Source organism: Acinonyx jubatus, chromosome A2 (genome assembly GCF_027475565.1).
Source record: "Acinonyx jubatus isolate Ajub_Pintada_27869175 chromosome A2, VMU_Ajub_asm_v1.0, whole genome shotgun sequence".
Lineage (NCBI taxonomy): Eukaryota > Metazoa > Chordata > Mammalia > Carnivora > Felidae > Acinonyx > Acinonyx jubatus.
The window spans coordinates 82,895,332-82,919,050 of record NC_069383.1 but is presented as its reverse complement, the minus strand read 5'-3'; the positions used below and the strand labels follow the sequence as shown (position 1 = coordinate 82,919,050).

General features: G+C 34.2%; 2 protein-coding genes across 8 annotated transcripts in view; one reads left to right on the top strand and one right to left on the bottom strand.

The window, feature by feature from the left end:
* GNAT3 (G protein subunit alpha transducin 3) overlaps positions 1-23,719 on the bottom strand; it is a 303,431-nt gene that overhangs the window by 178,778 nt on the left and 100,934 nt on the right. The window lies entirely within an intron of this gene.
* The window catches only part of CD36 (CD36 molecule), a 52,952-nt gene that overhangs the window by 17,929 nt on the left and 11,304 nt on the right, over positions 1-23,719 (top strand). For 6 of the 7 annotated variants that reach the window (XM_015080667.3, XM_015080666.3, XM_053218543.1 and 3 more), the window contains exons 2-8: positions 4,346-4,439; positions 4,925-5,130; positions 14,581-14,741; positions 19,131-19,278; positions 19,719-19,898; positions 21,208-21,299; positions 23,626-23,672. In XM_015080667.3, coding sequence (XP_014936153.1) covers positions 5,011-5,130; positions 14,581-14,741; positions 19,131-19,278; positions 19,719-19,898; positions 21,208-21,299; positions 23,626-23,672 — 748 coding nt within the window. In that variant the 5' untranslated portion in view covers positions 4,346-4,439; positions 4,925-5,010. Of the gene's footprint in view, positions 1-4,345; positions 4,440-4,472; positions 4,610-4,924; positions 5,131-14,580; positions 14,742-19,130; positions 19,279-19,718; positions 19,899-21,207; positions 21,300-23,625; positions 23,673-23,719 lie in introns of those variants that run through there. The other variant, XM_015080668.3, reaches the window with a different exon arrangement.

Below are 23,719 nucleotides of genomic sequence, written 5' to 3'. Positions count from 1 at the left end.
CCCTCAAAACTCCAAAAATGGGGTCTGTGGGCAGATACTGTATTTATTAGGTAAAGAAGGCTGTGTATCAAAAGAACAGTGTAATGTGTGTATGCTTGAAAACAGAAGTGTGTGGTCTGGTTTTCAATTCTAAGAAAATGTGGGGGGAAAGTTCATGGATAGAATAAGAAATCTGAGATACTCACTCATGAGTAAGAAAATGTCATCCCGGCCCTGGCATTCATTTATGGTACAAATACTTTTGTAATCTGAAGCTTTTTCAAGTTTTGCAGTTTACATCCCAGAAAATTTACCTCTGGGTCATGCCTTTTCTGGGTGGAGTTTCCCAAGGAATACAGCTTTAATCACACATGGGAAGAATTACAGATCCTCTAAGAATTTTCTCTGATTTTCTGACCTATTTACTGGAAAGGTTTCTTATAGCTCAGTCTCTCAAGTTTCTACCACCAGGTTTCCAACATAATGGAAAGACATAATGCTCATAAATTCATTCTGGAAACACTCCACTGATTTGACAACAAAAAAGTAAAGAAAAAAAAAAGTAAAGATAACCCAAGGGAATAAAATACACTCACAAATTCTACAAAAGGAATAGGATTTATAATCTATAAAATGATAGGATACAGCTGATCTCCCTCTAGGCTCCAGAAAGGTATGTGATAAGTGATATTTTAAAATATGCCTTTTTTTGTTTTCTCTGCTTTATACAAGTATCAGCAATTGGTTTTTCTTTACTGTATCTGTGATGATTCTTTGCTTTCTAAATGTATTTACTTGAAACAAGAAGTAAATTATTGCAGATTTCGATGTCTTGTCTATTCCTATGAAGGAGAAATAACAATAAATAATAAAATGCAATCCAAAATTAGCAAGTGAAATAAATTACTATTTTAATATGTAAGGAATTTGTTATTAAGAAAACCAAGTTCACAAGACACAAATTTACAAGCCTTACCAAATTTGAGAGGAGAATAGGGACAAATGACACTTTTTTTTTTCCCTGAAGATAAACATGGGTGGAAAAACTGGTGAATGTGCTGTAACCTGAACTTTTCTCTTATGTAGTCAGCGTCTATCTTACATAATGTGTTGGGTCCTCCTTTGCCTCAGGTGAATAAAACTAAATTTAATAATATGAAGCATAAAGCTAAGGGAGGAGTTTAATAACAATACTTCATTACTCATGGTTTCAAGGCACTGAAGGATAATGAACCCAAGTAATGTCGCGTATCTTACATATTATTAGGGGAAAAAGTTGGAAACTTACAACAAAGTAACAAAAGTGAGTCAATCAGTTAAAAATTTGAAAGAAGTACATAAACGCAGTCTCTCTCAAAACTATTAGTACATGTGTGAAGTGATGTTAGATTAATACTTACAGCTTTGTTTATATATCATCCAGACCAGTGTTATTCCAATAACTATCTAACGGCATGATCAACAGAATAAGTTACTGGATACTTCTTTTTTCTGATGGGCTTGACTCAACAGCAGTGGGATGGATACACTATATCACTTCAGTGTTAAGTTTAAAGCAGACAGAGCCTATGTAGGACCCAGGCATGACCATTACTTGACAGGCCTGGGGCTCAGGGTCCTCAGAAGTCATAATCATGAGTTTCCAGGTTTACAGAGGGAAGTATTGGACAACATGTGCTGTTGCCTGAGTCCTCCAGTGGACATTCTTGGGACTCGTTGCCCCTTGCAGAAACTTTCCTCTGTAGTACATGGGCTACTTGAATAAAGGAGAATAATTCTGGCAGAAGTCCAATTCACAACTAGGTTATGGCACCTAATCTGGAAAAGGGCAGATAAATGCACAACATATTTTAGCAGCCATAGAATTGTAATTTTTAAATCATTTTATTTCCATATGTCAGAGTTGCAAATGACATTAATAGGAGTGAAGTTTTTTAGTGATATTTAGATAGAACATAAAATAATTTTCCAAAAGGGAAATTTAATACTTGAGTTGTTTCTTTTACGTTTTTATTTTGCTAGAGAGAAAAAGAGAAAGCATGAGTGGAGAAGGGACAGAGGGAGAGTGAGAATCCCAAGCACGCTCCTTGCTGTCAGCGCAGGGCCCAACGAGGGTCTTGATCTCACAAACCATGAGATCATGACCTGAGCCGAAATCAAGAGTCAGATGCATAACCAACTGAGCCACCTAGATGCCCCTTCAGTTGCTTTTTAAAAATAGATTCATGAGGGGCTCCTGGGTAGTTCAGTTGGTTAAGGGTCTGACTTTGGTTCAGGTGATGATCTGGTGGGAGTTCGAGTCCTGCGTTGGGCTCTGTGCTGACAGCTTAGAGCCTGGAGCCAGATTCAGATTGTGTCTCTTTCTCTGCCCCCGCCCCCTGCTCATTCTCTCTCTCTGTCTCTCTCTCTCTCTGTCTCTGTCTCAAAAATGAACATTTAAAAACATTTAAAAAAATAGATTCATGATACCATATAAAGAAAACTGCAATTTGACTCTGGGGATTTCCTTTCCCAATTTTTAATTGGCTTTGCAAAGCCATAGATTTCTACAGAGATTCTCATAGAGCTTCCTCAAAGAAAAGAGTATGTCATGTGGGAGTAGGGAGACCAGGCTGGGAATCAAAGTCACAGGGTTGCCACCACTGTTGTACTCCACAGTCACTCTGCCTGTTGGTCTTCCACGTAAGAATCTGAAGAACTGATTCAGCTACTTAAATTAAAAACTGCCAATCTCATCCTAGCATCTTATTTTACACATGAGGAAATTCAAGTCCTAAAAGATGAAGTGATTTGCCCATTGTCATCTGGCAAGAGAGTAGTAGCACATCAATTTTTGGTTTAATCTACTAGTCTACTGGTCTTAACTACACTACGTTATTAGATCCCTGTCTTGATTACTACTTTAGGTATAACTTGGAAATGAGACATAGAGGATGGTGTCTGAAATGATGATTCAGCCAATGATTACTTAATTGGCTCCCTTGGATATGACTATTTGTCCATAGTATACAGACCACCGAGATGGGTAGCATGTTACATGATTTCAGAGGGCAAGGAAAGCTGTTCCTCACACGCCATCTCCAAACAATTAATACAAAGCAAACACCACTTGCTCAGTGAGATATGGAAGTCCATAGGAAAACCAAATTACTTGTTTAGACAGCTTATAGATGGTCCTTTTACATTGGGAAAAAAACCCAAAAAAACGTGTAATATTAATAGTATTCACACTTCTTAGCTGCTAGAACCTCGGTGTGAATGAATTCAGTTTATCCTCCTTTACAGTGGAAGTATCCTAGATAGAAGGCATGGGTAAAGGGAGATCACAAAGATAAAAAAGGGTAAAGAGAAATAAATAAAATTGTCATGGCAAAACTCTGTAACATTTATCTTCACAATATTGAGGAAAAGTCTAATTTTCCTTATTTTCTTAGCTATGCAAGCAATATTCCTGAAAAACTAAACGGTTCCTCCAGTGGAAATAAGTACTAAGAATATCCTAAGAGTGGCACTTCTGTTGGAACAAAGCTGTGGAGGGAAAATCTGAGACCATAACAAAGTAGAATTTTTGTTATTACATTTGCAGTGTTGACAGTAATAATTGGCATGTGACTCTCTTTTTTTATCTATAGTCTCCATTCTGTTGGCATTTATGTTTTCCATGGCCTTGGGCAATAAAGTAGGGAATTTTTGTTTACAAGCTACAAAGCACATTTTGGCTCTTTATCAACGTCAGGTCAGCCCCATTTAAAAAAATACTGTTACAACCAAAATATGAAGGTGTTCTAAAATCCTAGAAGTAATAAATTCTTATTAACTTTGTTAAAATAGAATCCACTCATTTCATTAATCATTTTCTTTCAATCTTTATGAAATAGCCACATACTGTATAGAAAGATATCAAAAATAAGACTGACTAGTGGAAATACACACTGGCACAAATTAGTTGATTTTAACAGAATTGGTGTGAATCAAATGTTCATGATGACAAAATAAATAATGTTGCAGTTTCATATGTAAAAATAAAACAAAAACAAAAAAACCCTGTGAGACTAGTAGCAAAGAAATGCCTATCATTGAACATCCTTTACATTCATTATGTATCTTCTTTAAATTCTTCCCACCTTTAGTGTATTCAAAAGCCAATTATTAACAATGAAATTGAAAGTACATTCTTTAAAATATTTGTTTTTAACACTATAAAAAAATTCAAGCATGAGCTCAGTATTCATGAAAGATTTTTTTTAATAGTGATTATAATTTTGGTGTTATTAGACAATATTCTGGTATTAATTTACTGACAATGTATTTTCCCAATGTAACCATGTTTTTTTTTTGTTTTTTGTTTTTTGTTTTGTTTTAACAGATAGCTTACAAATGATTAGAAGAATTAATTCTTTCTGAGACTCCTCAGATGATTTCCTATAAAATTTGTATCTTGCTGTATACTTGTGAATAAGGTATAGTAAAGACACCGTCTATTACCATACTTGATTAGCACTGGACAGAGAAGACATGGGTCAGGATACCTCCAGTTTGCAGGAGAACTCCAGGCAAGATGTGGGTGGCTGTGCTTGAGTGGAGAAGCCAGATAAAGAGCGAAGATGCATCTAAGTGTCCTGGGCTGAGGGTAGGTAGATGAGGGAGAAAGTACAGTAAGCAAGTTCTCCTTAGATAAGATTTCAGTGTTAATCATCCATAGGAAGAAAATTTTAAAAGAGGGGAATTTTAAAGAAATACTCTATATGACAATGTTCTTTATTTCTTCCACTGGTAAATAGTGAAAAGCAAGAAAGGAGAGGACGTAACCTAGAAAGTCAGTTTCATCAAACAAAAATTATTTATTCATAACCGCTAAATGCTTGTTCAGTTGTGTTTTCTTTGTACTTTGATCTTCTTGTACTGATATTTAAGCTTCTGTTTTATGATCTCTTTCTAATGCTAGGACCAGACCTCTGGAAACCACCTAATCAGACCTGGGAGTTTGAAAGAAGCAGGTGCTGAACCTTAATTTCTCCCCCGATTAAGAAAATGGGCTGTGACCGAAACTGTGGGCTCATCGCTGGTGCTGTCATTGGTGCAGTCCTGGCCGTGTTTGGAGGCATTCTGATGCCAGTCGGAGACATGCTTATTGAGAGGACAATCAAAAAGGTACAAGTATTCTAAAGGATACTTCTTGTCATTCATTTCTTGTCATTTGTATTTCGTGGTAACTGGCAACTTTGTATCTTTAATACAAAGGTGATTATGAGCCATTACAACTTCACACAGTTGAGAAATGTTAAAAGCATAATGTACTTTTAACATGAATGCATCACTATCTTAAGTATAATATCCAAATTCTCATCAAAGGTGTTTAGAAGTGTACAAGTTTGTAGAAATAATTGTTTTTCATTGTGCCTAAGGACTATATTGATGAGCTTTTGAACGAGAAATAAGTATGTGTATTTTGTGTATTATATATAAATTTAAAATTGTGTTTAATAATGAAACAGGAATCTTTGGTAAAGCTGGTATAAGTTTTTTATTTGGTAAACTGTTGCTTTTTCTAATATATGTAATAACATAATATTGTTTTATAAACATTCCTATTTATAAACATTTATACTGATTCTGCCAAAATACTTCCGGAAATGTTATGTAGGACAAATGTCAGCATAAATGAAATGAGTTGACTGTAGTTTTAACAAAAACTAGAGTGGTTCAATAGCCAGGCTTTGCACAACAAAGTAGAGTTCATCTTCCACTTTCCTTCCTTCTATTGTGCTTCACACTCACTGACTTGAACTGAGAGAGAGTAGGAAGACTAGAATAAGAAGCAGATTTGCTGAAGTCCTAAATCAGTGGGTGGCAAATTGAATCAGCTTCAGGAGTTTGAAGACAGGGTTTAAAAAAAAAAAAAAAAAGAAAAAAGTGACGCTTCTAAGAACATTCCAAGAACAAGATAACATAAGAACAGGGATAACTGTGAACTTTGAGAGTATGTATCCTGCCCCAGGGCTAGTATGCTCAGGTTTTTTACACATAATCCTACCCAAGTAAAACCTATCTGAGTGCTGGCCTCAGCTATCAGCCTGCTTAGATGTCAATGCCCTGGCAGAGACAGATAGACAGATAGACAGATAGACAGACAGACAGACAGATAGATAGATAGATAGATAGATAGATAGACAGATAGATAGGAACCATTACCTCAATAACATCCTATTGTCCTATCTTTGATACTAAGACATTAATACACACACACACGTATATATATATATACACATACATACACATATATATGTATTTACTCAATAATAACATAAGCATTTTTATCTTTCGCTAACAGATTGTAAATCTTCAACCCCATGCATTTAACTTTAAAAATATATTGTAGGGGCACCTGGGTGGCTCAGTTGGTTAGGCGACTGTCTTTGGCTCAGGTCATGATCTCATAGTTCATGAGTTTGAGCCCCACATCAGGCTCTCTGCTGTCAGCGCCAAGACTGCTTTTGATCCTCTGCCCCACCCCCCTCTGCCTCTCCCCAGCTCTACTTGCTTAGCATTTGACAGAGATGACATGGGTCCACATACCTTCAGTTTACAGGAAAACTCCAGGCAGAATGTGGGGGGCTGTGCTTGGGTTGAGAAGCCAGATAAAGGGAGAAGATGCATACAGATATTTATATATATATATATATATATATATATATATATATATATATATACACACACACACACACACACATATATACACATATATATTTATATATAATATATATAATATATATAAGTAATATAGATTTATATATTATATATGTTTATTATATGTTTATATATTATTTATATATACATAAATATAAATATAGATAGAAATTGAATGTCATCCCCTCCCTTGGAATGTCCAGTTTTCTTGCTATTATTCATGATACAGTTCAACAGAGACAGGCAGATGCTGGTGAGGTGGGGCTTATGTAACCATGTGAGTTGGAGCTCCATTGCACAGCACTCTTCCTATTCTATAAATTCTGCTTCCCTTCTGGGCCTTCTGTGGAGAAAGAACAGATACATTATCTGTACTAACACTCAGGCTATAATTTATCTTCTGGAAAAGTCTCCAGAATGGAAATTCCCAATAATCTCCCACTACACAGCATTTTAGACTGTTTTTTTCCAACACACAGATGGTGTCCAGTAGTTGAATATTGTTCACTTATCTTTTTCTTCTTCATTCAACAGTATTAGTACAGATAGTTTTTCTGTTCAATCATGTGCAAAGAGCTAACATCTATTTTAACTGTCTAATGTATATCTCTAACTTCATAATAGTTGTTCATGAGGAAATAAGAGTTTTGAGATGTCAAAAAATTTACTTTTATATAGTGACAGAGAGTAAAATAATTTTTTTACTTCAACAAATATAAAATTTAACCAGGGGAAAGCATAGTATACCAAAACATAAAGAACCATGAAACTAGGGTATTATATGGGAATTTGCTATTTAGAAAGAGAAGTTTCAAAACATTTGATCACTTCCGAAACGTGAAACTGTTGGATTTTCAAAAAGGATAAGATTTTGGAAGTTCATCAGAGGGCTGAAGAATATTATAGGAAAAGGTGTGAAATGCAACTAAGTGCTGTAAAAAGGGAAGGAAGAACATATCAAATGTGCCCAGAATATGGGATCTACAAAAGAGATGATTAGAAAAACAACATGGAGTAAAATATATGAAGCTTTGAACATCAGGAAGAAGAATATTTAATTGGCCATGTGACAGGCAGTAGTGGTTGGTGGATCTTTCCTGGTAGGTGTAAGAGATAACAAAACCTGCATTTAACGATTCATATCACATGGCTTCCATTTATTTAGTGCTGTGAAGAGCTTCATATATACTAATTCATTTAATCTTTGCAGATATCTATGAGATCCTCTTATTGTACCCACTTTAGTCACAAGACCTTAAATCTACTTGCCAACTCATGTGGCCAAAAGGAGTCAGTTCCCAAATCTAGACAATCTGAAGGCAGAGACTAGACAATACACAGTCTTGTGCAGTATGATCCTACAATAAAAAGAGTTGGAGAGACCAAAAACAGGAGAACAGGGGGCACGTGGGTGGCTCAGTTGGTTAAGCATCCAACTTGTGGTTTCAACTCTGATCATCATCTCACGGTTCATGAGTTTGAGCCCCACATTGGGTTCTACACTAACAGTGCAAAGCCAGCTTGGGATCCTCTCTCTTACTCTTTCTCTGACCTTCCCCACTCACACACTTGCTCTCTCTCTCTCAAAATAAATAAACATTAAAAAAAAAGAGTTTAAACAAAAAACAGGAAAACAAAGAAAAACTATGCAGGACATGGCCATTTTCAAGGAGAATTTAAGATTCCCCTTTAGGAAAGTCTTTGCACAATCTGCACATTATGTAACAAAGGCACTCTGGGCTAGTGTGGTGGAGTACATAGAAAAAAATGGGTGATGGAGCGTAATGGCAGTTTGGATATGGAACTAAATTAGGAGGGATGGTAAAAACACTTCAAGATGTCCAGTTGAATTATTGGGAGAGATGTATATCTTAGGAGAATAAAAGAGGTTTTATGAGTGTTTTGACGTGAACATTAGTATTTCAAAGGTCAGTAGTCAGATTGGTTTGATCATTGATCTAGAGATTACAGATAAAACTAAACAATCTATTTGCTATCTAGATGGCTTGAACGTCAAGACAAAAAAAAGCAGAGAGATTACTATAGGTTTTATACATAATTCAGAGGTATAAAAACAAAAAAAATGATTTTATGAATGAAGAAATAAAAACAGAAGAGTGTAATTACTTTGGAGGTTAATATAAGGCTAGTGCTCAAAGAAAGAGAAAATGCTCTGAGGCAGATGAAAATTCAGGAAATAATGATTAGGACATGGTTACTAATGTTCTTGAAAATATAAATTCAGTAGGGTAGGGTAATAAAGAGAGGTATGCAACAAAGAAATAGAGTGCTTTCTCTTCTTGTTTTTGAAATAAGAGTTATCTGTGCAATCTTGTACAAGACAAAAGGGGATGGTATGGATCTAGACCTTAGAAGGAGGAAGAGGCACAAAACAGATTTAAGGAAGAATGAGTTTCCAAAAATATTAAATGATAGTTTATATTGTATGCCTGCCACATATCTATAGCCTAAAACTAATCACCAGAACCTCTCCAATGGTCAGAATCTGTGATACATTTAAAACTAAGCCTGGTTTTGCTCTCAGATTTCCATATAGTCATGTTGATCTTATCAACTTTAGTCCTATAAAGATGCTGGGATTTGTTCTTTCTTTATACAGGGTATTTATTTTTTCTTTAGTTTACAAAACTGTTCTAAAAGTAAGTTTGGAATATATATCTGTTTGAAATACAGTTGGAGTCAAATCTCTGAATTATGTGTAAACCCAAAGAGCCAAATCATTTGGGGTAAAGCTGTTATTTTACAAATAAAGAATAATTTTAGTACCAGTCAGTTTTTGCCGCTGAAACTCACTGAAGATTACTTTCTTCATTTAATTGACTAACAGCAAATTGGGAAAGTTATTACCTATATACAAGCACCTTTTAAAACTATTAAGTTGCTTAATTAAAAAAAAAGATCAGAAAATCATCCCATAGTTATCTCATTCATAAAGCAAAGCTGGGACTCTATGGTATCTTCCAGTTCTAAAAGAGATAGCACCCTGAAACTGGCATTTAAAATGGTCTAAAATAGTCCAGAAAATTTATTTCTTTCATATATATATACATATATATATATATATATGTATATATATATGTATATATACATGTATATATATACAGATATATAAACAACATTAACAATAAATAACAATATTTATTAACAATAAATAAACAAACATTAAAAATATACATATATAAAATGTGTGTATAGTGTGTACATATATACAGATGTATATATACACATCTATACATATACACATGCATTCATTTTACTCTTAATTTTTAAGGGATGTTTTCTAGGGACTTCATGCTTTTTATGGATTACAGCTGAGAACTTTCTTACCAGTACTTTTGACTATGATTCCTAACAGATAAGAGTGGAGCCAACAGATTTATGCAACCTTATGTAGATAAGCAAAGTCAGTGGCATTAGCTTCCACAAATACAGAAACTGGCACAGCACTTTGGAAAAAGGTCAAAGTCCTGCCACCGTTTATAAAAGATAATTTATCACTTGACACTGTTAATATTACTTGATGAATGTTTAATGAATATTGTATAACAGTAGTAATTTTAAATAAATTTTAATTTCCCTATGATATTAAGAATAGAACACCAAGAAGGAAATTAAAGCTCTTTCTTTCCTCCTAAAAGACTAATGTTAAATTATACATCATTTCTTTGCACACTTCTTGAAAAGAATAATCCTTTAGTAACTTGTAAGACATGCTTTCAGATAAAATAAGTTGAAATAATTGTTTATTAAAATAGCCAATATTGGACTCAATAGTCCATATTTTAATAATATAAATTAACATTTATATTGCTTCAATAATGTGCTTATTGTATTTCCAGATATGAAAAAATAATTTGTATAAATTATGCTAATGATAATATATGAGAACATAAGCATGAACATGAAACAGTCCAAAGTAAATTTTAAATTAAAATAGAGGCATAAAAATTAATTAAACACTACATACACTAGCATTTTAATTGCAATAATAAAATTACTTAAAAAGGGTTTCAAGAAATAGCAGATAAGCATATGTAATTTTTCCCCAGCCCAATTTTTATTGACATATCAACATAATTTACCACTCAAGCCAAATGCAGAATCTCCCATATTAAGTTCTTACATAAATTTTGGAGGCTAATGGCCTGGGTTTCAGAAACATTAAATCCAATCAGTTTCCCCAAATTGGTGTTTTAACTGATGACTTGATAATCTGAGACTGAAGTCATTTTTTGACTCTCAGCACAGCTGCCACTAATATTGTAATTCAGTCTCTGTGAGCATGCACACGCAAGCATGCATGCACACATATGCCTGTGTACGTAATACAAACTTTTTTGAATGTGGAGAAATGGTTTGTAACTGGTCCTAACCAGAACAAATTGTGGTAGTAACTGGAAAGGCTGAAGACTCTTTTCAATATGAAGAAACAGTGCAGAACATCTTAAGGAAGTTTTGATGTCACCGCAGTGAAAATAAATGTAAAAATGATTAAATCATTTAAAGAAAAAGAAGTGTCACCGTATACTACATGAGTTATTGACACATGACTGGGTTAGACATCTCCATTTACTCTGGAGAGTAAATATTAGAGTTCTTCCTCCAAAGAGTAGATAGGATTTGTATAATAGCCAATATTCACTGAATGCTAGCTCTGTGCTAACACTGTTGTTCTAAGTGCTCACATTTATTAATCTCTATAAGAAGCTAGGAGGCTATATATTCAATTAAACCATATTCAACTCATGTTGAGTTTCAAAATACTAATCTCATGTGGTTCAACCTAATATTATTATCCCTATTTTACAAATGAGGAAACTGAGGTATAAAAAAATTAAATAACCTGCCCAAGTTTAATGGTTACCATGGCACCCAACTGGGGATTAAACCCATAGGATCTAGTGTCATTCTTAAACACTTTACTCTGTACCCGGAGGGAAGAAGCCACTCTATATGTTCAGGGTAGGGATAGGATAAGGAAATGTAACTCATAGGTTAAAATCTGCTACACATGATCCTGTCTATTAGTACTTTACAAGATCCTTGAGAAATGGGACAACATATTTTCCACATTGGTACTCTATCTACTCCACCCATGGGAAGTTATCAAGGACATTTTAATAATTACCCTAAAGTTGCCAGTGGTGGTGATGGGCACTGTTTTCCTGCAAAAGCAATAATCTAGTGAGTATGTAACAAAGTAGAAGATACTACTATTCCAAACTTCTGCTTTCACATTAATGTAACAAAATAGAAGTTTCAAAGGTCAATAGTTTTCAACCCAATTGGAGACCATGCCATAAGAGTGTCATTAGTTTGGAATCTAGCCAGCACTGGGACTAGTCTACATGCTTAAAGTCAGGGACAGATACTGATGTAGACATCAGCCAAATGAGAGGATTTTGAATTATATTGTTTTTTCATGTGCTCATTTATCAGCTTTGTACTTCTAACTTAGTGAAAGGTTTGCAAGATTGGCTAGATAGTGCAAATTCAACTTAACTTCAAGGCCTTTTAAATTCACAAGTGATGTAAAATCCTTTGCTCCTTTTAAAATTAAGGGAACCTTGATTTAGTCTTGGTACTCAAGGAGTGGCTACCCAATTTTCTAATACATAGAGTAGTCTTAGGATCAGAAGAAATGCATTCCTATTTTGACCGCTTCAATGTTTTTCTCTTTGGCTCTGAACAAACGATGGCATTATGAAACTATGCAAGATTGGAGTAAAAAGACCTGATTTCTCCATTACCTGCTACAAAGTTGTCCTATAACACTGACTCATCATCTGTTTTTCTTAGGACTCATTTCTACCTCTGAATAAATAGAGATGGGGTTAAATGACCCTAACTCTAACAGCTAATAATTCAATGCATTCATTTCAACTTTTTGCATTTCATCTTTGCCATTTAAAAAATATCTCCAGATCAACAAATAAGGCAAAGTGATTCCTGGCCTTTAGAAGAAAGGCATGATGCACTTCTAGTCTTTTGATGTTAAATGCACACACATTAGAGTTAGGGAGGTTTTCTGCCTTGCCAAGTATCTTCCATCACTGTTCCTTTTCAATTCTATAAACATTTATTGAGTTTCTTTCATTAAGAACTAACGTAAAATGTGTGCCTTAAGAGGTGTATGATAATTGATATTGCATTGTCCTTAAGATTTGTATAGTGCAAAGGTAGTAATGTGTAAGTTCGTCTGTATCTTCCCCTCATAAAATCTCTTGAAATTGGTAAATTAACATAACTTTCAGCTTCAATGATCTCATCAAACATATTTACATGCTTGATCTGCATGTAACTCTGTCTTAATATGGAGCTTGTTACTATTGGAAATAAGACTTTTGGGGAACTAATAAAAAGTTTTTCAAGGACAGTTGGTCATAAAAAGTAATGGTCTAACATCAACATGAGCACAACAGTGAACCCAGTGAAAATGCATTGCAACAGCACAGGATTTTGTAATAGCATTTCAGCTTGGTTCCCTGTTCATCTCTAAGGAATTTCCTTATTCTCTGGATTAAGCAATAAGTAACATATCCTGGAGATATGAAACTTAATCTTACTTCTACCAACTAAGTGCAGAGGTGACAGGAAAACTAAAAGACTGTAATAGCATGGTATGAAAGAGGACTAGTCTAAGAGTCAGAGACTAGGATTTTCATCACAGTTCTGCTATTTGCCTGGGTTACCCATGGGCCAACCACCTGGTTCCTCAGAGCCTCAGTGTTCTCTCCTAGAAAATATGATATTGTTCAATGTCCTTTCCTGAGTCATCATTCTATGAATTGATGCTTCCAGGTGAAGGAAACAAATAGATCAGATTGTTCCTGTATTCATAGATCTGTTGGGATTCATTTTCTGTGAAATTCTTTTCTTCCTCTTCCTCAAGCACAAAGGTAGAGCTTTCCATTCTAGGCATTCTTCCCAAGGTGCTTAATTGGGAATACTGCCTGCTACCAAATCACCTTTGTTTGCTCTAGTTACTATAGCCTTATAGACTTTGGGCTAAGAGAGTGAAAGCCAGGGAAGGAAACTGGGAGATCATCTATAACCACCTCTTTTATAGATAATGATATTGACCCTGAGTGGTTTGGTGACTTTCCATCCAGTTCCACAGCATCTAAAGCAAGGGAACACGTTTCTAACATGAGGTTTTGTGATTACCTCATTGACATTTTTCCCCACTTGTTTATCTTTACTACATGGCGCATTGGTGATTTTTAACGAATTCCACAAAATAACAGGATAATCTCATTTCATCCTTTTATTGTGTAAGTAATAACTTTAATAATAACATTAGACTGTTGTAGCTTCTGGAAACATGTCTTATTTAGTTGTCACATATATACTAAGTTAGGGATTGAGAAGGATTTTGAAGAGAAGAAGTCAAATTTGTGTTTTTCACCAAGAAATTTTTTTTAAATTTAATAAATGTTAAGTGATCATCTTCTGAAGTGTCCAACTTTTGAAGAAAAGTTAAAGCTTTCAATACCACCAGATTTTTCTCTCTCTTTTCTGTTTTGTCTCATCAATCTGAGGACAGCAGCGAAGTTAATGTTCAACCTGGTAGGAACTTTGTTAGGTTTAATAAAATTTGCTTAATAAGTTATAACTGTTGCAATATAGGGTCACTCTAAAGCTTGCCAATGGTTGGCCTTACATCAACAGCCATGTCTGCAATATTATACCCTGATTCCCTTTGTAAAAGGTTGACAAAAAGAGGTTGCTATAGTAATTTTTTGAAAACATTTCTGTTGCAACTGTGTGGCAAGGTTCTCATGAAGAAGGTACTTGAGCTTAGTCCTTGCCTTGGCTAACAAAGTTATAAACTCCCAGAGGTGCCCATATTTACTACAGAGAAATAACCCAAACTTGTTTTCTTTTTCATAGGAGGTTGTACTCGAGGAAGGTACCATTGCTTATCAAAATTGGGTTAAAACAGGCACAGAAATTTACAGACAGTTTTGGATCTATGATGTGCAAAACCCACAGGAAGTGGTAGCTAACAGCAGCAAAATTAAAGTTAAACAAAGAGGTCCTTACACGTACAGGTGAGTCCTCACAAATAAGTGGCATTCTTTCCTTGACCATACATATTTCTGAAAAACTTCCACTTGAAAAATGCCATTGTTTTCAGATGTACTTCTTCCTGTTTCCCAGTAAAATATCATGAAATATTTTGTTTCTGCCTATATGGAATCCTGATTTAAGGATTTAATGATTATAAGAAATACAGATTTTATTATAAATTTAGCAGTATCAGATAACCACCCTACATTTAAGAAGTCACGGGTGTTTTACACTTATGACATATATTCTCAACAACTCTGACATATGCATGCATAATAGAAAAAATCTTATCAGAATTTTAAGAACCAGAATATTTTAAGATCCTAAAATTGCATACATTTTATCAGTTATTCTCAAAGTGTGGTTCCCAACCCGACAGCAACAGCCTCACCCGGGAACTTGGTAGAAACACAAATTCTGAGAATCTACAGATTTTCCCAGATCAAATGAATCAGAGACTCTTGGGTTGGAGCCCAGCAATGAGTTTTACAATCCTCTGGGTGATTCCAGTACTTACTCAATTTTGAGAACCACAGCATTAAACTGATTTTATGTAACCGCAGTACCTGCTAAGGATTTCTAGAAACTAATTTCCAAGTCATATGGGTGTTTATATTGATTCAGTGGCTTCATTCTTATATTTTTTCCAGAACTGAGACCAAAATGCTATGCCTTTCTCTTATATACCCTAATAGTTTAACACAATTCTAAATAGAATGTTCGGGTATTAGAACTAGAGGGGAATGATTAGCTAGGACTTTTCATTTTGTATTCTAAAAAACTGACACCAAGGGATATGAAGTGATTGTTTATGTTTACACAGACCTAAGAGATGGTACCTCCTAGATTTTTGTATGTATTTTTATTTCTTATTTAAATTATATACTATGTGTTTTCTCCAACTATTGAAGTAACACAAGGGGGGACTGAGGTGCTAAAAGCACTAACTGTAACCAAGGATTAGATTTATGATATCCATGTGGGAACACCATTAAGTCCTGCTGTATCATTTGTTATACAAATGTGTGATTTTCCCCCAAGGATAATTACAACTGGTTACTTACTTTGATCAGTTCTTATCACCAAATTACATATTTATTATGATTTCATATAATTCATAGTTTTAATATCTGTTTTAGATAGTCTATATAGTTTCTTTTCCATGCATTAATATATTTTTAGATTGACTACTCACACACAAAATATAATAAAATAACAGTAGTTGTGAAGGTAGTGGCTGCTGCCATAGTATGTGATATATAAGCTACAGAGGGCCTTGGTGCCTTTTCTGTCCTAGTAATTGTCCCCAAGTCTCCTGTCTCTGTGCATATGTCTGTGACTATTCACAGTACTGTTGAAGAACACTTGGTTTTCATTGTTAAAAAAAAAAATTGGAAAATGTTTTTTTCATGGTCTTAAAGTTACCATGTTATTATCAAAAACTTATATGAGGTGTGCATGGGTGGCTCAGTTAAGTGTTTGATTCTTGATCATGGCTTCATGGCTCAGGTCATGATCTCTGAGTCATGCAGTCAAACCCAGTTATCGGCTTTACACAGAGCACGGAGCCTGCTTGGGATTCTTGCTCTCTCCCTCTCTCTCTGCTCCTCCCCTGCTTGTGCTCTCTCTTTCAAAATAAACAAGTAAACTTAAAAAAAAAAAAAAAAAAGCCTATGCTAGTATCTTACTCCAAAAAATTGTTAAGAAATAATAATCTAAGAAAAATTGTTTAAAAAATTATAACTTGACTGAACTGCATGCGTGTGAGGAAACTGAATAGTTGTTAGAATTTGAGAACTCTTTCACTTTTATTTTGCAGGGGTATTTTTTTTATTTTTAAAGATATTCCTTGATATATGTAGAAACAAACAATACTGAATCTAGCCCTAGAGAGCTAATACATAGTTACTTTTTAGAGACTTTAACCTATCTCTCTAAGGGACAAAAGAGTTAGTTTAGATTTACTTGGAGAAGCAATGAGGGGAAGGTTGAATTAGGGAAATGGGATTTGCAGCTAAAGTTTATAAACAATAAATCCCATTTATATAACAATGTTAAAGGGAATTCTAAACTAGGGTTCATCTTAAGATGTCACCAAAATGGAGTCATTAGTGTCTGTTTGGATACCTTAAATAATAAGAAAATAATTGATTACCTTTCAGAAAAAGTTAATAATTTCATACTCTTCCTAACAGGTAATAAGTTTTACTGAACCTGCCTCCCTATAAATTATACCCTGAATACATTTGAAATTGGAAGTGTAGGAGGATGTCCCTCTTCAAACACAACCACAGCTTATTTGGCTGATGTCTGTTAAAGTGAGTTCACTGAAATTTTGACAAGGTACAGCATTGGTCAAAGCATGAAATTGCCTGGATTGAGATCTTAATTATACATATTGTAAATTACGTGGTCTCTATGAAGACTCATTAATTCCTTGAGAATATTCTCAGGTCCAACATTAATCCTTTATTTAAAAAAAAATTTTAATGTTTATTTAATCTTGAGAGAGAGAGACAGAGTGTGAGTGGAGGAGGGGCAGAGAGAGAGAGGGAGACACATAATCTGAAGCAGGCTCCAGACTCTGAGCTGTCAGCACAGAGCCCGACGACATGGGGCTTCATGAACTATGAAATCATGACCTGAGCCTAAGTCAGAGGCTTAACTGACTGAGCCGCTCAGGCACCCCTCATCTTTTATTTTTTTAAGTTACTTGGCTTTGGCAGGAGTACAAAGAAAGCAATTTGGGGCAAAGTCTAAGGCAAATTTCTCCCTTTTACCTCATTAGCCAACACTTTCCAAAATCTGTGTACATTTTAATTTTTAAACAAAAGAATTGAGCGATTATGTTCTGCTTCTAAAAGTATTTTCTAAACACAGGCCTCAGTTAAAAGATTTTTCTCTTAGTGCCATCTACTGGTATAATGTTGTAAGTACAACTTAAGTAAATTGGAATCTGGGTAACATTTTGCTATTGTTTCAATTATTTTACATGCATAAATTTTGCTAAAAATTAAAGTACTTCAATTTTAAATGCTAATAGTAGGTTCTCTAATTTAAAATACAATTATATAAGAAAAACTAGAAGTTGACTAGTAACAGACTGTCTTGGGTGCGCTTTCATATTTGTATATTCCTGGTATGTCTACAGTACTTCAAGAAGAATAAATAATAAAGCTTTGATGACATTATATTAAAAATAAATTTTCTATAGTACTGTGAACTATTTTAAAAGAATGTGAGCCATTAACTAATTTGTTTATTCATGCAAAAAATTATTTATCATGAACTCAATATGTGCCAGGCACTCTGCCTGTGGATACAAAACACTCATAATCCGTACCCTGCAGGAATTTACAACTTTATTACACCGGAGTGAAATGTTGTTCCTTGTACATGGGTTTTCAGTCTTTACTTTAGCTATCTATTCATCTCATGTATGGACATTCACATATATGATAGTGAAATGAATGATATATACCTCATTTTGTCCCAATAAACATCTTGTATTTGGAAAAGATTTTTCTTCATAATAATGAAGATTATTCATTCACCCATCCCCATGTTCCTAAAAGGTACTTGGTACTTATAAGCCTAGAGATTTTACAGCCAGGAGCTTAGAACTAATAAGTATTTAATATACAGCAGGAATGGTGAGGGGAACTGACCTGTAAAATGGAAATTATATTCCATTAGTTATCTTTCATTCTCATTAAAGTTCTAGAAAATATGGAAAAGCCAGTGCTGAATACGCTATGTACTTAGAACATTCTTTCTCATTTAAGAAAATGTACTCTTAATATTCCACTACTGAAACCTTTCTAACTGTCTCCTCCTTACCCTCAGGATCAAGGCCAAACATTTGAGGATAGGATGCAACTCTTTTATGCTTGAGATCTTGCTTACTTCTGTGGCCCTATTTCCCATAATACTCCTTATTCTCACCTTGCAATCCATCCAAATTCAACAATTTGTGTTTCTAACAATACACCATGGGTCTTTTTACCCCATTCCACCTAAACTTGTTTGTCATTCAGACCACCTGGGTGGAATTGCTACCAAAATGGCTATCATTACTCCCACTATGACAGTCCCAAACCTGGATTTATATTTGTTCTGGGTCTCCCCCTGGACTCTGCATAAGCTCTCATAATGACACATGTTACTTCTCCTATGTTGCGAAGATTTGGGATCACCTCTAATACACTAAAGACCCCGCATTGGCTTACTTGTCATTTTAAACCAATTGGTTGGCATCACTTGTGACGTATTCTATATACTCAAAAATTATTTGTTACGTGAATGGATGGCATTTGAGACCTGTTCGCTTGAGACAATTATTTTGAATTTTATTTACTTCTGGTTTTCAGAGTTCGTTATCTAGCCAAAAAAAATATAACCCATGATCCTGAGAACCACACAGTCTCTTTTCTTCAGCCCAATGAAGCCATCTTTGAGCCTTCACTATCAGCTGGAACAGAGAATGACACTTGGACTGTTCTCAATCTGGCTGTAGCAGTAAGTAGACAAACAACAAAAGTACTGGTTTTGAAATACTCTAGGATCCACTGTAGTGGATCTTATGATTAGAACTCTCATCAGATATTCTTCATTTTGTCATTTTAATAAAAATATGTTCCTATGTCATTATTTTGAATGGATTTAGCATCATTTGGAAAAATGACAAAATCATAACAACTGAATTGGAAGACTACTTTATCATTAAAAAAAATAGGATTGAATTTTAAATGTCTCCTTGTGACTGGCACTGAGGCAGAGAAATGTAGTCATCTAGGGATTGCATAAATTGCACTTTTTGTCCTGGCAAGATTGAGCAGTAATTTTAAAGATAAGGTTAGCTTTGTTTCTATTAAACTTAAGGCTCGTATTAAATCCATCTATGTGTTAAAAATATGATACTAAAATTGATGTCTCCAACAGTGATTTTTTTTTTACAGGCTGCACCCCATCTCTACCCAAATGCATTTGTTCAAGTGGTACTCAATTCACTTATCAAAAAGTCAAAATCTTCCATGTTTCAAAAAAGAACTGTGAAAGAGCTCTTGTGGGGCTATAAAGATCCGTTCTTGAGTTTGGTTCCATATCCTATTTCCACGACAGTTGGTGTGTTTTTTCCTGTGAGTACCAAATGTGAATGTTGATTTTTTTATATCTTAGATAAATATAATGACATTGTCAATTTATAATTTTACAACTTAGTGTGTTCACATGATTTCTGATCTGGGAGTAGATGTTCTAATTTTTATTTTATTATTTTTATTATTTATTTATCTTGAGGTTATTCTAATTTTTTAAAGTCTCTATCTCAGATGGCTCTGTAGTTAGAAAATTTTACTCATCTAAATTTAACAATTAAATTTAAAATGAATAAACTGAGATTTAATTAGGTTTCCATTCTTTGATAAATACACAATTGTCTAAAATAGGTTGTAAGCCAATAAGGCTGTGAATAATATTTTCTGTTTTGATTCCCCTTATCAAAAAATCAAGTTTAATACCGTATTTTTCTTTGTGTTAAATGTATTCATCTTAACATTCCTCCTTCTCCAGAACTCTCACAAATTTGTGTTAATAAAAATTTAAAAGTTAGCCTAAATTGGAACACAGTGAGATTGATAAATCAGCAATGTCCTATTTTAATGCACTTTGTCAAAGAAATGGCAGTTTGCAGATGAAAGAAAAAGTGAATTTGGCAATGTACTTAAAATAGTTTAATATTTTGAATTATAAATAGGACAAGCTAACTATTGAATTAGAATTTTGACTGATTTATTTGGCACTATATGTGATATTAGTTATATTCTCCAGTTTATTATTGTTATTTTACCTTTAGATAGTGTTTAGGATTGAAAGGTTATATGCCACGAAATAGGAATGTAGAAAGCTTTAAAGGATCAGAGATTCAGTTACTATGTTTTGACTCAAAAACTCTCAACATCTTTCCTTGGCTGATTGCATTTTTAATTTTGTAGGCCTAAGTTTTATATCCACTTGTTAAAGATCATACCATTTAGAAAGAAAACAAAAAATATCCTAACATTTAGAAAACCTCTAGAAGTCTTCCCTTGTTCTCAAAGTTTTTTCTTACTATCCCCTTACCTCAATATAATAGGAGTAGTGATCAAAATTGCCTTACTGGCTTAGTTATGACTAGAGTTTGGATCATGGCAACTTCTGGTATTGGTCTTTCTTCCTTTGTCTCAACCCCTAGCACTTATTTCGAGGTGCCATTTATAGCCTATGTTTTTAAAATGTTAAAGACCAATAATTTTAAAACTTTATTGCATATATATTTCAGGCCACATAAAATAATTATTAATAATCGATAACTGGTATTTGAAAAATATGAACATGAGTTACATACTTTGTAACTTGGAAACTATGACTTGTCCTAGAAGTAATTTCTTCTTGTACACATCTTTTCAGTACAACAACACTGCAGATGGAGTTTATACAGTTTTCAGTGGGAAAGACAACATAAGCCAAGTTGCCATAATTGACACTTACAAAGGTAAAAAGTAAGTATCCAGGTAAAGTGTGTGAACTCCAAAGCAGGAGGGGTATTTATTTAACAACTGCTAAGGCACAGGCACTAACTATGGTCCAGATCTGCCTATATTTCAGCCCTGGAACTTCGTGTTCTTTGAGGTGTTCACCCTTTAGTTGTGACAACTGGTCACTAGTGCATAGTTGCTAAATATCAGCCTCACTATAGAATTAGCTTTACCTTTGTACACAGGTTCTCTTACATAGAGAAATCCAAAGTGAATTCCATCTCTGTTGCATGGCCACCATCACAGTACACTCATACGGCCACAAATGAAAGGAAGAAAAGCATTACATCAGCTGATCAACTAGCAGGTAGAAAAACATAGTTTTCTGGGTGTGTTTAACTTGTTGTATTGAGCCTATGAAATAAAAATTGTTCATTCCACCGCATGACTTCATGTGTCTCTATAAAGTTGAAAACTTAATGAATCCATGCAGGTGTTGTCATGGCGTTTTCCTTCAAAATTTCTTAATTTTCTATATTGATAAATCAGCATTTTATACCTTTATCAGTGCAAAAGTGGAATCAGTACTGCAAATATAGTTCTAAAGTTGCCATATTAACTTGAAAATAAAGACCAGGCCTCCTCTGAAGTAGTAATAGAATGATTACTATTCTATCTTGTTACTACTGGATTACTACTATGCTACTATTCTGAATGAATAGTAGATAGCCATGATTTGCTTTTTTCCTTAGCTCCTGCTTAATCATCTAGAGTACACATAATTTATCATGTAAATTTATCATGTAAATTTATCATGTAACAAAGGAAGAATCTCAATAAATGTCAGGGAAGAAAGTCATCTTCTCTTTTAATCAAGGTTAATAAATATGCTTTGGATCAGTTATTTCCTGGAAAGAATACAGTAATCAAAATTCAGAGAGATTAAAGGTTTTTATTAATTAATACAAGTAACCACTGCCTCACACTGAGTCCTTATCTAAAAATTGCATACAACCATTAAATATTCACTTAGGTAGTAGTTTTTCTTCTATAGATTCCATACTAACATCTTTTTATAGAAAAGTATAGTGGATGAAAACTCACACTCCTAAACGCTTATTGCAATGAAATCACATCACTGTATGTTGAGAAACACAAGCATTTTTGCCTTTTCAATATTACAGAGATATTTTGAGGAGAGTTACTAAGTGCTTCTAATTGGAATAAGAATTCTACCTCAGTTTAAGATTTGATAAGCTTAATGTAACTGATCATGGCAAGACTGAGCACGATTAACAGTTTATTCCGTTTAAAAAAAAGTAACATATTAAAAAAATAAAAATAAATAAACAGACTAATTAGAAAAAAAAATTTTTAAATAAAAAAGAAGCAACAACTTCCCTTGACATCTCGCTAGATGATATATTATCAGTGGGGAAAAACCTGGTTTTGCATCACCAAAAAGTGGCTGAGGATACAGAGAAATTTTTACTACTATTTTTATTGCTTCCAGTTATATATACATATATCTTACTTAGACATCAGTATAGAAATTAATAAACTCTGTCCTTTATTTTTTTAATGTTTTTATTTATTTTTGAGACAAAGAGAAACAGCATGAGCAGGGGAAGGGCAGAGAGAGAGGAAGACTCAGAATCCGAAGCAGGTTCCAGGCTCTGAGCTGTCAGCACAGAGGCTGACACAAGGCTCGAACTCACAGACTGTGAGATCATGACCTGAGCTGAAGTCAGACGCTTAACCAACTGAGCCACCCCAGTGCCCCAACTCTGTCCTACTTTAATGCAAGCTTATGCAAGAGTTAAAAGGGAGAAAAGTATAAATTGATGATCTATATGTTTCCATCTCTTTCTTCGACATCAGCTTTTCTTTCTTCTTCCCTACACCCCTCTTCTCCCTCATACTCCCTCCCTCAAATATGAAGAAAACCACTTCGTATTTACCTATATATTTTGAAAACTCAGCATATTACCAAATAGTTCATTTCTCCAAATGGAAAAAAAAATTCTCTGCTATGTAGAGATATAAATTTCTGAGGTATTTCTCCTTTTTCTTTTTTCAGAACTGTTTTCTATTCTAAGTTGTGTTAACATTTGGCACTTTTTATTTTATAATCTGGCACTTAATGGTATTGGGCACTTAATTTATCTCAACAAGATGAAACCTTCAAACAAAACATAAACCATAGGACTTAGAACATTGCTTAAACTTAGCATTTGTCACACATCTAATCTTTATTTTAGCAATATTGAATCATAATAGACAAAGTAATATGAGAAAGGTACTCTAGAAAAAAGAATGTTTATCTATTTCCTTTCTTTTTATTCCAAAGGAATCTCTCCTATTGGCCAAGTTATTGTGACATGATTAATGGTACAGGTAAGGGCATTTGTTTTGTGGTAATAATCACCATGAACCCACCTCCC